The sequence below is a fragment of the Bombina bombina genome, chromosome 10, assembly GCF_027579735.1.
Source record: "Bombina bombina isolate aBomBom1 chromosome 10, aBomBom1.pri, whole genome shotgun sequence".
NCBI lineage: Eukaryota > Metazoa > Chordata > Amphibia > Anura > Bombinatoridae > Bombina > Bombina bombina.
Genome location: NC_069508.1, coordinates 132,220,121 through 132,235,484, shown reverse-complemented (window position 1 = coordinate 132,235,484; position 15,364 = coordinate 132,220,121). Strand labels below are relative to the sequence as shown.

The following is a 15,364-nucleotide window of genomic DNA, read 5'->3' as shown; positions in this document are numbered from 1 at the left end:
TAAGGATCCTATGGACAAAAAATTAGAAGGGTTACTCAAGAAGATGTATGTACACCAAGGTTTACAATGGCAACCTGTTGTGTGCTTTGCTACCGTCACTAGTGTGGCGGCATATTGGTTTGATGCGTTGCCTGATGCCATTAGGACAGACATTCCCCTTTATGAGATCCAGGATAGGATAAAAGCCCTTAAATTGGCTAATTCCTTTATTACTGATGCATCCCTACAGGTTATTAAACTGGGAGCTAAGATTTCAGGTTTTGCTGTACTAGCCCGCAGAGCCTTATAGTTAAAACCTTGGTCTGTGGATGTGTCAGCTAAGTCTAAACTTTTAGCGATTCCTTACAAGGGAAAGACCTTGTTTGGACCAGGTTTAATGGAAATAATCTCTGATATTACGGGAGGAAAGGGTCACCTTCTCCCTCAGGATAAGAGAAACAAACAAAAGGGACGTCAGAGTAATTTTTGTTCCCTTTGAAATTTCAAGGGAAATTCTTCCTCTTCCAAGCAAGATCAGTCTAAACCTTCCTGGAGACCCAATCAGTCTTGGAATAAGGGAAAGCAATCCAAGAAGCCTGCTGTTGAATCAAAGACAGCATTAAAGGCCTGCCCCCGATCCGGGACCGGATCTTGTAGGGAGCAGACTTTCCTTCTTCACTCAGGCTTGGGTTCGGGATGTTCAGGATCCCTGGGCAGTAGACATAGTGTCCCAGGGATACAAACTAGAGTTCAAAAGTTTTCCTCCCAGTGGCAGGTTTCTGCTTTCAAGATTATCTGTAGACCAGACAAAAAGAGAGGCGTTCTTACACTGTGTAAGAGACCTCTCCTACCTGGGAGTGATAGTTCCTGTTCCGATACAGGAATGGGGTCTGGGGTTTTATTCCAATCTGTTTGTGGTTCCCAAAAAAGAGGGAACCTTCAGACCAATCTTAGATCTCAAGAGTCTAAACAAATTTCTCAGAGTACCGTCCTTCAAGAGGGAAACTATTTGTTCCATTCTTCCTTTGGTACAGGAGGGTCAATTTATGACAACAGTGGATTTAAAGGACGCATACCTGCATGTTTCCATTCACAGGGATCATCACAAGTTTCTAAGGTTTGCTTTTCTAGACAAAGACTTCCAATCCGTGGCTCTTCCTTTCGGTCTTGCCACAGCTCCCAGAATTTTCTCAAAGGTTCTGGGATCCCTGTTGGCGGTGCTCCGATTATGGGGCATTGCAGTGGCGCCCTATCTGCATGACATCCTGGTCCAGATGCCATCCTTTCAACAAGCAAGGTCCCACACAGAAATGTTGTTATATTTCGTATGATCCCACGGATGGAAGGTAAATTTGGAAAAGAGTAACCTTCTTGGGAACCATAATAGATTCCCGATCAATGAAGATTTTTCTGACAGAAGTCAGGAAATCAAAGATTTTCGATTCTTGCCTAGCACTTCAGTCCGCTCCTCGGCCATCAGTGGCTAAGTGCATGGAGGTAATCAGGCTGATGGTGGCGGCAATGGACATCATCCCGTTCGCTCGTTTCCACCTCAGACCTCTGCAGTTAAACATGCTCAGTCAGTGGAACAGAGATTATGCGGATTTGTCTCCACAAATTCTACTGGAGCAGGAGACAAGGGACTCTCTTCAGTGGTGGCTGTCTCAGGATCATCTCTCCCAGGGAACCTGCTTTCGCAGACCCTCCTTGGTGATTGTGACAACAGACACCAGACTTCTAGGATGGGGAGCATTCTGGGGCTCCCTAAAGGCTCAGGGAGTTTGGACTCAGTCAGAGCTTCAATGCTCTTCTGGCCTGGCCCCAGTTAGCCTTGGCCCAGTTTATCAGGTTCCAGTCAGACAACATAACTTCAGTGGCTTACATCAATCATCAGGGAGGAACGTGGAGTTCCTTAGCAATGACAGAGTTAGCCAAGATAATTCAGTGGGCAGAGACTCACTCTTGCTGTCTGTCAGTGATCCACATCCCAGGGGTGGACATCTGGGAGGCGGACTTCCTGAGCAGACAGACTTTTCACCCGGGGGAGTGGGAACTCCATCCGGAAGTGTTTTCCAGCCTGATTCTCTAATGGGGTCAGCCGGAATTAGATCTCATGGTATCTCAACAGAATGCCAAGCTTCCGACTTACAGATTGAGGTCAAGGGACCCTCAGGCGGTATTGATAAACGCCCTGGCGGTACCTTGGAATTTCAGTCTTGCATACCTATTTCCCCTGTTCGCTCTCCTTCTTCGAGTCATTGCTCGAATCAAGCAGGAGAGGGTGTCAGTGATCCTCATTGGACTGGACTGGCCTCGCAGGATTTGGTATACAGACCTGGTGGAAATTTCATCTCTTCCACCTTGGAGTTTTCCGTTGAGGAAGGACCTTCTACTTCAGGGGCCCTTCCTTCATCCAAATCTAGTTTCTCTGAAGCTGACTGCTTGAAGATTGAACACTTAATCTTATCCAAGCGGGGATTTTGGCTCGTAAACCTGTGACTAGAAAGATTTTACCATAAAATATGGTGTAAATACCAGTTTTGGTGTGAATTCAAGGGCTACTCTTGGAGTAGAGTTAGGATTCCTAGAATTCTGTCTTTTCTCCAAGAAGGTTTGGAGAAGGGGTTATTGGTAAGTTCCCTAAAAGCTCAAATATCTGCCTTGTCTATTTTGTTACACAAATGTTTGGCAGACGTTCCAGACGTACAGTCTTTTTGTCAGGCCTTGGTCAGGATCAGGCCTGTATTCAAACCAGTTACTCCTCCCTGGAGTCTTAATTTAGTTCTTAAGGTTCTTCAAGGGGCTCCGTTTGAGCCTATGCATTCCTTAGATATTAAGTTGTTATCTTGGAAAGTTTTGTTTCTTGTTGCTATTTCATCTGCTCGTAGCGTGTCAGAGCACTCAGCATTGCAGTATGAGTCACCTTATATCATTTTTCATTCGGATAAGCTAGTTTTACGTACAAAGTTAGGGTTTCTTCCTAAAGTAGTTTCTGACCAGAACATTAATCAGGAGATTGTTGTTCCTTCATTGTGTCCTAAGCCTTCTCAGAAGGAGAGACTTCTGCACAATTTAGATGTGGTACGTGGTCTAAAATTCTACTTACAGGCGAATAAGGATTTTCGTCAGTCTTCTGCCTTGTTTGTGGATTTCTCGGGAAAACGTAAGGGACAGAAAGCTACGGCTACTTCTCTTTCTTTTTGGCTGAAGAGTATCATATGTTTTGCCTATGAAACTGCTGGACAGCATCCTCCAGAGAGAGTTACAGCTCATTCAATGAGGACTGTTGCTTCCTCATGGGCATTTAAAAATGAAGCTTCTGTGGAACAGATTTGCAAGGCTGCAAGTTGGTCTTCTCTTCACACTTTTTCAAAATTCTATAAATTTGACACTTTTGCCTCGGCTGAGGCCGCTTTTGGGAGAAAGGTTCTTCAAGCAGTGGTGCCTTCCGTTTAGGTTCCATATCTTGTCCCTCCCTTATCATCCGTGTACTCTAGCTTGGGTATTGATTCCCAGTAGTAATTAGATGATCCGTGGACTCATCGTGTCATTAACAAGAAAATAAAATTTATGCTTACCTGATAAATGTATTTCTTTTTTGACACGATGAGTCCACAGCCCGCCCTGTTCTATAGACAGGTTGTTGGTTTGTTATAAACTTCAGACACCTCTGCACCTTGTTACTTAATTTCTCTCCTTTACTTCGGTCGAATGACTGGAGTGGGAGGGAAGGGAGGTGATATTTAACAGCTTTGCTGTGGTGCTCTTTGCCGCCTCCTGCTGGGCAGGAGTGATATTCCCAGTAGTAATTAGATGATCCGTGGACTCATCGTGTCAAAAAAGAAATACATTTATCAGGTAAGCATAAATTTTCTTTTTCATCTTTAATGCAGACTGCACTGGAGGCACTTTGTTTTACGCTTGTATTCATCCACAAGCTTTCCTTTAACAAATTCCAAAGTTAATTCATTATCTGGATGTGCATTAAGTGCTGTAATGAGTGTTTCATAACTTTCAGGTAAACCACTAAGGAACAATGCTGCAACATTAAAGTATTTTATTTCTTCTTCTATACCTCTCAGTCTTTTCACCATTTTTAAGGTATGTCTAATATAATCTTGCATATCCTGGCCTTTTATTTATTTGGTCTGATAAAGCTTTTTATTGCTGAGATTAGCTCTTGCATGCACTTTTTGTAGTTCTTCCCACACTTCGCTGCCCACTTCAAAAGTAAATTTTTCTGTCAGCTAACGGTTTGAATTGTTCTTCAATCAGCACTATAGCTACAACAAAAATGCCATATGGGGAGAGTGCTGATTTGACAACAATTCAAATCATTAGCTCACAGAAAAATTCACTTTTGAAGTGGGTGGTGGAGCACGGGGTATTTTAATTTCATATCTATATTAGAAAGTAAGTTATAGCGCATCTTTGTTACAACTGATTAATTAAACTCCATGTATAATATCACTATCATTTCGGATCTGATTTTAAAAAGGGGAGAGTTTACCATCACTTTATGACGAGATACAACATAATACGAGGAACAGAAATAATAGAAAACACTGCCACCTACTGACAGACCAGTGTATATTACATAGAAAATAAACTCATAGTGGTTGTTGTAAAAAATACTAGAACACTGTATCCTAATAAGTGAAAACACTAAAATTACAGAAAAAGTTGGCAAAATAAATAAAGTTCACTGTGAAGTTTGTTTTTTCAATTATGAATAATGTTTCTTTTTTTATGGGTAATCAAATTTCGATTTTAATGACAGATTAAAAGTGGATAGCCTTTCAAAAAAGGTATGCTGTTTCTAATGTTACTGACTATGATTAATTTTGTTATTGTAATTTTATTATATATTTGAAAATGGTCAATATGGCAGAAGTTATATATATGTTTATAATCCTTAAAGGTACATGAGAAACCCAAAGTTTTTCTTTCATGAATCAGATAGAGCATGCAATTTTAAATAACTTTCCAATTTACTTATATTCTCAAAATTGCTTTATTCTCTTTGTATCCTTTTTTGAAGGATCAGCTATGCGCTGCTGGGAGCTAACTTGAGTACATCAGGTGAACCAATGAAAATAGATATTTATGTGCGGCCACCAATTATCATCTAGCTCCCAATTATGCACTGCTGCTTCTGAGCCTAACTAGCTTTGCTTTCCAACGTAGGATACCAAGAGAATGAAGCAATTAAAATAATAAACATAAATTGGAAAGTTGTTTAAAATAACATGTTCTGTCTGAATAATGAAATAAAAATGTTGTGTTTTATGTCTTTTTAACCACTGTTTATATAACTGGATATCAGATAATCCATAATTTCTTTCTAATGACACGGTGAGTCCACAGATTATCTTAATTACTGTTGGGAATTTCACTCCTGGCCAGCAGGAGGAGGCAAAGAGCACCACAGCAAAGCTGTTAAATATCACTCCCTACCTACCCCCAGTCATTCTCTTTGCCTGTGCAAGGAGGTGGTAAAGTTTTTCAGTTGTCTGAAGATTCTTTAATCAAGAGTTTGTTATTTTCAAAGCAGAGCTGGCTGTTCTGTTTTTTTTTTCTGGGATCTAGCTGTGTTCCACATTAGTCTCTTCAGTAGAGCTGTGGTGGCTTTTGAGCATTTGGAAACTGGTGGGGTTTTTCTCTCTCACTGTGCCTTCCATATCTGGTGCTGCCCTATGCTGTATGCCTGATTAGGATTAGTCAGACTTTCTTTGTTCGACGGGTCTATGGGGGGAGAAAACCTTTCCATATCTGTGTGCTGCCCTGCTGCCGGGCAGATTGGTCTCAGGTAAGTGCCTATTTATTATTTTCTTTATTGTCAGAAGAAAAGGTTCTGGCACTTCTCTGTGAATTGGGACTGTTAATCCTATGTGGTTTTTTTTATTAATGGCAGTATGTTGGGCACTGTGTGACACTTTGGAGGAGAGGCTCTTAGTTAAGCATCAGTGTTTGCTGCGTGTTTGTTTTTGAAGTCGGCTTTTTTTCTTGCATAGTTATGGTGGCTGGTCTTTTTGTCACGCCCACGAATAGAAGGGGCGGTTTGCTGAGGCGGAAATTAAGTTGCGCGCTTTTCTGGAGTTCTGCTTGTGTTCAGGTCTGTTTGGAGGTTGCTTGTGGCGTTGACGATTAAAACGTCTTGGGTTTTTCTTTGCGCTGCAGTTTTTTTTATTCTGGATCGTTGGGGTATCATTCAGGTTTTGCAGGAGGTCAGGTAGGCTCCCAGCAGGGTCTGTAAAGGGTCAGAGGCTGCCTGGAGGGTTTAGTTCTTTTTTGTTTAACATTTTTTTGTTTCAAAAGGCAAACAGTTTTTTTTGGAATAAAAAAAGTTGTCCTTTTAAAATTTAAAGGGCCAGTAACGTTTTTTATTTTTGGGAAGCCAATTTGATTTATTTTTGTGAAAGATGGATCAAGAGGCTTTGCAAGAGGTTACATGTAGCTTATGCTTTGACTCTAATGTGGAAGCTCCAATCCCTTTTTGTTCATCATGTATTGATGGGACATTACATTATAGGGATAGACTTTTTGAATCTGAGCCATCATTAGCTAAGGCGGATGCTGTTCAGGGGTCTCCTGTCCAGGATATGCCGCAGCTTTCTCCTCAAACATCCCATTCTGTAGTGTCTACTCATGCAGTGTCCAGTGTTTCATCTGTTACTCCAGTTGAGGTTTCCTTGCAGGACATTGCTACCCAGATATCCTCTGCGGTAACTGATGCTCTGGCGGCTTTTCCTATGTTACAGGGGAAGCGTAAAAGGAGATATAAGGATTCAGGGAGTAAGGTGTCTGAATCAGGTGTGGCTATGTTGAATAGTTCTTCTTATAGATCTGAGTGGGAGGACTCTTCAATAGCGTCTGAGGGGAAAATCTCTGACTCAGATAGTATAGTTCCTTCCTCTGATGCTGAAGTGGTAACTTTCAGGTTTAAGCTTGAGCACCTCCGGGTGCTGCTCAAGGAAGTTTTAGCTACTTTGGATGACTCTGATGCGGTTGTAGTCACTCCTAAAAAATCTAGTAAGCTGCATAAGTATTTTGATGTTTCTTCAGCGGTGGAGGTTTTTCCTGTTCCAGATCCTGCTTCAGAGATTATTGCACGGGAGTAGGAGAAGCCTGGGATTCCTTTTTCCCCTTCTCCTATTTTTAAGAAAAAGTTTCTAATTGTTGATTCTGTTAAGGAGTCTTGACAGACAGCTCCTAAGTTGGGAGGAGCTATTTCCACTTTAGCTAAGAGGACTACTATTCCCATAGAGGATAGCTGTTCTTTTAGGAATCCTATGGATAAGAAGTTGGAGGCATTGCTTAAAAAGATGTATGCTCACCAGGGGTTGCAATGGCAGCCTGCAGTGTGTATTGCTACTGTCACTAGTGCGGCAGCATATTGGTTTGATGCGTTGTCTAATTCTTTTCAGGCAGATACGCCTCTTGAGGAAATTTTGGATAGGATTAGGACTCTTAAATTGGCTAAGTCCTTTATCACAGATGCCTCTTTGCAGGTCATCAAGCTGGGAGCAAAGATTTCTGGCTTTGCTGTTTTGGCTTGCAGAGCTTTGTGGTTGAAGCCTTGGTCTGCGGATGTGTCTTCTAAGTCTAAGCTTTTGCCTATTCCTTACAAGGGTAAGACCTTGTTTGGGCCAGGCCTAGCTGAGATTATTTCAGATATTACGGGAGGAAAGGGCCTTTCCCTTCTCCAGGATAAGAGAAATAAGTCGAAGGTTCATCAGAGTAATTTTCGTTCCTTTCGTAACTTTGCAGGCAAGCCTTCCCCCTCTTCTTTCAAACAGGAACAGCCCAAGTCCTCCTGGAATTCCAATCATTCTTGGAGCAAGGGGAAGCAATCTAAGAAGCATGTCTCTGACTCAAAGTCAGCATGAAGAGTCTGCTATCTCTTCAGCTCGAAGAGTTTCTGAGCTTTCAGCACTGCAGTGTGAATCTCCTTACCTTATTTTTCATTCTTATAAGGTGGTCCTGCTTACTGCCTTAGGTTTCCTTCCCAAGGTTGTTTCAGATAAGAATATTAATGAAGAGATTGTTGTTCCTTCTTTGTGTCCTAATCCTTCTTCTCATAAGGAGCGTTTGTTGCACAACCTGAATGTGGTTTCACCAGTCTTCTTCTTTGATTGTTGTTTTCTCTGGGAAGTGCAAGGGTCAGAAAACTACGGCTGCTTATCTTTCTTTTTGGCTGTTTGTTCTGTTTGGCATATGAGACTGCTGGACAGCAGTCTCCTGAGAAAATCACGGCTCATTCCACAAGGGAATCTTCTTCTTGGGCCTTCAGAAATGAAGCTTCTGTGGAACAGATTTGCAAAGCTGCCACTTGGTCATCTTTACACACTTTTTCAAAAATTTTACAAGATTGATAGTTTTGCTTTGGCTGAGGCTTTTTTTGGAAGAAAGGTTCTTCAAGCAGTGGTGCCTTCCGTTTAGGTTACCTGTCTTGTGCCTCCCTTATCATTCATGTCCTCTGGCTTGGGTATTGGTTCCCAACAGTAATTAAGATGATCCGTGGACTCACCGTGTCATTAGAAGGAACAGAAAATGTATGCTTACCTGATAAATTTCTGTCTGTATTTTTCAGACAGTTTATTTTTTCTATAGACATCAGGCACCTCTGCACCTTATGTTGCTTCCTTTCTCCTTTCCCTTTGGTTGAATGACTGTGGGTTGTGGGTAGGGGAGTGATATTTAACAGCTTTGCTGTGGTGCTCTTTGCCTCCTCCTGCTGGCCAGGAGTGATATTCCCAACAGTATTTAAGATGATCCATGGACTCACCGTGTCAAGAAAGAAAGAAATTTATCAGGTAAGCATAAATTTCCTTTTTACCACAATTCATTTGAGACTATTTTGCTCGGATTTAAGTGTATGCTGTCATTTATAATGAATGGTACGCCAACATCTTTTAGAACATCTTTTCCTCCTTTGTGTGCTGACCTTAATATATACAACAGCAAGGAGTTGTTCTCATTGAAGTCAGCATGATTGTTTCTGCAGCATGCTCACTTTTTGTATATGGAGCAGATTGTCACCACGTGTTCCCATGTGTCAGCATCTTTTGTAAAAAAAAAATTTAAAAAATCATAAATTATGAAAAAACTAAATTTTCTTGCCAACAATTTCAGAACAGAATAGTTTGTTTCTGTTTAATAGTAAAAGCAGTAAAACATATATTATATAGTTACAATGTCATATCATGTATGAAATTGTTAATCTGAGACTTTAAAGCCCAGTTAATAGCAGGTTAGTAGGTGGCATAAGATCTTTACATTTTAGGTTTATTTGTTTGTTTTGTTGTTTGTTTGTTTTTAAATGGTTCTTTCAAAACTCAGCTAAAGTTTTTTAAATTGACTACTGTTTACAGAATCAATCAACCTAAATCTGAGTTCAAACAAACACATTTAATTGACTTAGCGCAAGATTGCAAATGGAGCAGTATTTTGTGTTCCTGCTCGCACATTAACTGCACTAGACGGAGGCTTTTTGCGGACGTTGGGTTGTGATCGTATAAAATATTCTCCCATAGTCTTTAATGGAGCGTGAAAACTGCAAAAGAACTATCACGCATAATTGAGCTCTAACCCGAACGCATTTATTCAAGTGCGCTAATATTTTACATTACAATGTTGTTCACATAGAAGAATATGTTCTATTTATTCTTAAATAAATATTTCTATATATATCTGATGATCTTTTGGTAAACATGTGTATATATATATATATATATATATATATATATATATATATATATATATACATATAACTCTAATCGCACGTGTTCCAGCACTCCAACTTTGGTAATTTGATTCAGAACCTGGGTGCAATCCTCTATGGTCATGTAGATACAAACTCAAAAAGGGAGGGCACTCTCAGGATTTGCGCATAGCATATCATTTATTTTTCATAGCGATAACATAGAAAAGTCATAAGTCGACGTTTCGGCTTACATGGAAGCCTTCATCAGGACAAATAAGAAACTCCAGTCGGCACCCTGTACCTTGTCAATGCACCAGATAAGACTTATGACTTTTCTATGTTATCGCTATGAAAAATAAATGAAATTCTATGCACAAATCCTGAGAGTGCCCTCCCTTTTTGAGTTTGTATATATATATATATATATATATATATATATATATATATATATATATATATGTATATATATATATATATATATATATATATATATATATATCTAAAGTCAAAATAGCATATAGCCCAGCACTCCAACCAGGTGGAGCAGCCACAACCTGGGTGCAATCCTTATAAGAGATAGTTAAAGAACAATGTGGAAGAAGGGCACTCTCAGGGTTTGTATAGAGACAGATATTTTCTTTTTTCCTAGAACATTAATACATGGTCGACGTTTCGGCCCTCAGTTGGGCCTTCATCAGGACAGGTATTATCTGAAAGACAAACATATAAACAGATACTAGAAACATGGAGAGATAGAGACAACACGCAACAAGACACAAACTACCTATATCACCATCACCAATAAAATTAAAAACAGACTGTGCAGTCTGTAAAGGGAATAATCCAACCTTCAACAAAGGATACCCAAAAAACAAAGAACATGCAGGATAAAGGGGCCAAGGCAGATATAGATACAGTGCAGCAAACACAAATAACAACATCTAAATAGACTGTGCTGTCTGAGATCTAACAACCTTCAACAAAGGATATCAAAGAACAACTATGAGATAAGAATGCCAGAGGGCAATCCGTGGGCATACAAGGCAACAAGGCAAAACAAAATGATGTTATGGTGTACAGACGGCATCAATAATAACATAAACCAAAATCCATAAAAAAGAAATGTCACGCACAGAAAATTATTATGTATCTGTATCATAAGTCCCAGATGAGGACTAAGAAAAAGAAAGAAGAGTACAAATTGACATAAACACATAAATAAAGTTACCATCAAACATATAACCCAAAGAGATGCATAAATCAAAACAATGAACAACGCGTGGAACGCCTGCAGTGTGATTAGCAAGACACCTAAAACAGATAATAGCAGGGCATAGAGCTTATTAGAAATGTACAAATGGTGTGTGAGAACACTTAACGGCAGAACATAGCCAAAGCAATATTGTGGATAACATTATAGACTAATCACGCATATTAGGGCCCCAAGGTGAAAAAACAAGCAAGGGAGTTCAGCAATTGTAGGGGAATCACTATATAAACAACACCAAACTACATTTAGCTCAAAGGTATACGAAACATACTAAAAGCCCGCAGCAATATGAATAACCAGTCACGCTAATTTGAGTACAGCAATAGCACAAGTCAGAGCCTTATAGATCAAAGGAAATGAACTAAGAACAGCGTGTACCGTACCTTTAAACTGCCAAGTGGCAGTAGTCATAGATCCAAACAAGCGAATGAGGGTGGCTACCGGAAGCTGCCTTAAATAGGGGAAGCCCTAAAGGCAATCAGTCCCTGATAGGGTGAAAGCAGCCAACACCTCCTGTAACTATGGCAACCAATCCGTTGTTTACCCTGAAAGAAACACCTAATAATACATACTGCAGGGGAACGGAGCACTGCTAGAGAGGAAAACACACAATCCACATACAAAGGCAGATGGTACGGAGAGAAATCATATAAGTGAATTATAATCTAACACCATATCTACCCCAACACACGCCAAACAGGCACAAATAGATCCACCGTTAAAAAACAGAATTCCCCTACCTATATCAGAGCACTGGATATGTGTATGTCCAAGAAGGACATAGAGAAATAGCGCTGCAAGGGTGCCACAGCTAACACAGGTCAGTCAGAAACCACAAATATGTCAAGTGAAGACAGGGCTTTAACCCACAGCAAGCTATATAACCTAGAAGGGCGCTCACAGCCACACAGATACACAGCAATCATATGTGGTGTCAATAATAACCACAAATTGATCTAAAGCAAAGGGCCACACAACTAAACTTAGGTGTGAAAGCCCAAGAGGTTACAATACTTATATGATGTGAGACAGTCACTGTAGAAGGTGTTAAAGGGGGCCATAGAAGATCCTGGGCACAAAACATACACTGAAAACAAGTAATCAAATACGAGAAGTCAAGCAACAAATGAAATCTATATTCATATACAACCAGGGAGAGTGCCTCCCAATTGAGAGAAACAGAGACAACTGCACGAGCAGGCTGCAAGACTACTAAAACATACATAGGAGAACCCCTAATTGGAGCACAAAAGATAAGTACGCCAGCAATCGATAATATATGGAATGAATGTAATGGTGATATACAGCTCAAGCACCAAAGATAAGTACACCAACAGAAAGACAGAAATCATAGGATAAATCTTCTAATTAGATGAAATAGAGTGAACAGAAAGCAACCCTAAAAAATAAGGAAAATGCAGGGAGACTATAAATATAGAATATACATCAAATGCGCCATGGGCCACATATGGGAACATCTCCATCCCATATGTGGCCCATGGGGGACTCCAGCCAGCAGCTATTCTACCTAGTTAAAATAAATACAAAGTTGCCTGTAAAATAAAAATAAATCCTAAAATAGCTATAATGTAATTATTAATTATATTGTAGCTAGCTTAGGGTTTATTTTATAGGTAAGTATTTAGTTTTAAATAGGAATATTTTAGTTAATAATAGTAAATTTATTTAGATTTATTTAAATAATATTTAAGTTAGGGGGGTGTTAGGGTTAGGGTTAGAGTTAGGTTTAGGGGTTAATAATTTTATTATAGTGGTGGCGATGTTGGCGGCGGCAGATTAGGGGTTAATACATTTAATAGGCTATGTGGGCTATGGCGGTTTAGGGGTTAATACCTGAATAGGTTAATTGCATTGTGGGCTATGGCAGTTTAGGGGTTAATACCTGAATAGGTTAATTGCATTGTGGGCTAGGGCAGTTTAGGGGTTAATACCTGAATAGGTTAATTGCATTGTGGGCTAGGGCAGTTTAGGGGTTAATACCTGAATAGGTTAATTGCATTGTGGGCTATGGTGGTTTAGGGGTTAATACCTGAATAGGTTAATTGCATTGTGGGCTATGGCAGTTTAGGGGTTAAAAATTTAGTTATTACTTGCGGTGTGGGTTTGATGGCGGATATAGGGGTTAATAGACTTTATTAGTTATTGCAGTGGGGGATTGCAGTTGACAGGTAGATAGACATTGTGCATGCGTTAGGTGTTAGTTTATTTTTGCAGGCATTTTGCAGGCATTACAGTGCTCCCATACTCGGCGCAAGGCTTGCTGCGGCTGCCTTTTATGGCGAGGTAAAAATGAAGTAAGATTTCTCCTTTTTCGCCACGTAAGTCCTTGCGCTGGATATTGGATACCGATTTGCGACGAGGTTCTATGTTAGCTTATGGGAGTAATAATTGCGGGCGACGGGTGAAATATATGCGCGTAACTTGTATGCTACGCCGTATATGTAATACCAAAATCTCGTAAAATCTGGCGTTGCCAGCTTTTGCAGGCGACTCTGCATATGTAATGGAGTCCATAGGGGTAACAGCTACATAATGGTGTTGTGATTCAGTGCTTATCTATTTACATTAGATAGATTAACCTAGTAAAAGAAACGTTATGGTTTATATAGATTAGTAGCTTGGTGGTTATACAGATCTAAGTCAGTAGGAAAGGTAAAAATGTATCAACAGAATACTGTCAAGAGAAGTTGTCTTATTTTTGTATCATCAAGCTGATTACTATACATATTTAATTAGTAGAACACTGTCAGGTTTAAATACCTATTGTATATTAGGTTTTTACATTTTATTATTTTTCTACAAAATCAAGGGAACTATAACTGGAAAAAAGAACATGTAATTACTTTTGGCAGCTTGGGAATAACTGCTTTATGCACCCTCCGATGTCTTTCCCCCCTTTACAGATCTTCTGTTTATAAATGAAGACCTCTTTAACATACCTTTTTGCAGTCAGATCGTGTGAACAATACTTTATTCAGACAGTTTACATTATCTTCGACTATTCAGTGGAACAGATATTATTTTATAATGTATTTTCAGATTACCAAGGTATAATGACTCAGAAATTTGTACTGAATGTTTTCTCAGATGCATATGTGGATGATAGATGAGACGTGTATAGCTCATTTTGTTATAGAGTGGAATCAAATATGCAACGATTTCTATAATTTTTATTGTATCCAAGTTTGCTTTGAAAGAACATAGTATAACTTTTTTACATGTGATTGGACGTGACATTTTAGCACAGTACTGAAACATCAGCCTGAAATCAAAGCAAGATTAAAAGGTTATTATCATATACACTATGGGCCAGATTACAAGTGGTGCTCTAACTAAAAAAAATTATTGCGCGATAACTGTGCTCAAAGTAAAATTTTAACATTGGCGGGTTAGTGAACATATTAAAAGTTGAAAGTAAAAAGTTATGTGCGCTAACTTCAAGATTTCAAAGATGGCAAACACGTTAACTTCTTCTCCCATAGGGGCCTATTTATGAAAGGCATGTCGGACATGATCCGACATTGCGGATCATGTCCGACAGACCTCGCTGAATGCCGCTAGCATGGGGGTGTCAATCAACCCGTTCGTATTCGATTGGGTTGAATTGCGGCAATCTCTGTCCACCTCCTCAGAGCAGGCGGACAGGTTGTAGCGCTCGCCAGAAACACGGCCCCTTAAGCTCCATACGAAGCTTGATAGATAGGCTCCATAGACTTCAATGGGGCACACTGATAAAAAAAGCAACATTTATCACTTGCTCGCTAACCCGACACCGCATTAGACTAACTGCGCTAAAGCCAAAGGTAGTTATGAATACTTTGCATTCCAATGTTCTTCACTTAGACGAAAATGCTCTTTTTATTTAAAACAATATATAATTATTGTTTTGTAATATATATACCTATACCTATATGTCTATATGAATATATACAGGCATATATATATATATATATATATATATATATATATATATATATATATATATATATATATATATATATACAGTATATAGAAATATACTTTTAATGTATTTGTAATATGTTTTGAGCAACTTTTTTTTTAACTCTTACACTTTACGCTAGGTCTTCAGGGACGCTAATCTGTTGAGCGCAAATTTTGTTTGTGCTCAAGGACAAACGCTTACTTCCATCTTGTAATATGCATGGTAGCTAGCGTGGTCAAGATATTGATTAATCCGACCTGCGCTAACATTATCCGCACCACTTGACATGCATTTATGTGTCGATAAAAGCCTCTTAGTAGTTTAAATTAACTCAAATCTTAGCACCCTTTACATTCCCCAGTACTATCCTTGGGGTATATTGAGTTGCTGGCTGTAGTTACAGATCTTGCACTTACAAATGAATCAGAAGCCTATTGGTTTTTTT

General features: G+C 39.4%; 1 protein-coding gene across 1 annotated transcript in view; it reads left to right on the top strand.

Annotated features, from left to right (window-relative positions):
• AK5 (adenylate kinase 5) overlaps nucleotides 1-15,364 on the top strand; it is an 809,863-nt gene that overhangs the window by 625,508 nt on the left and 168,991 nt on the right. The window contains exon 11 of the mRNA XM_053693336.1: nucleotides 14,345-14,364. Coding sequence (XP_053549311.1) covers nucleotides 14,345-14,364 — 20 coding nt within the window. The remainder of the gene's footprint in view (nucleotides 1-14,344; nucleotides 14,365-15,364) is intronic.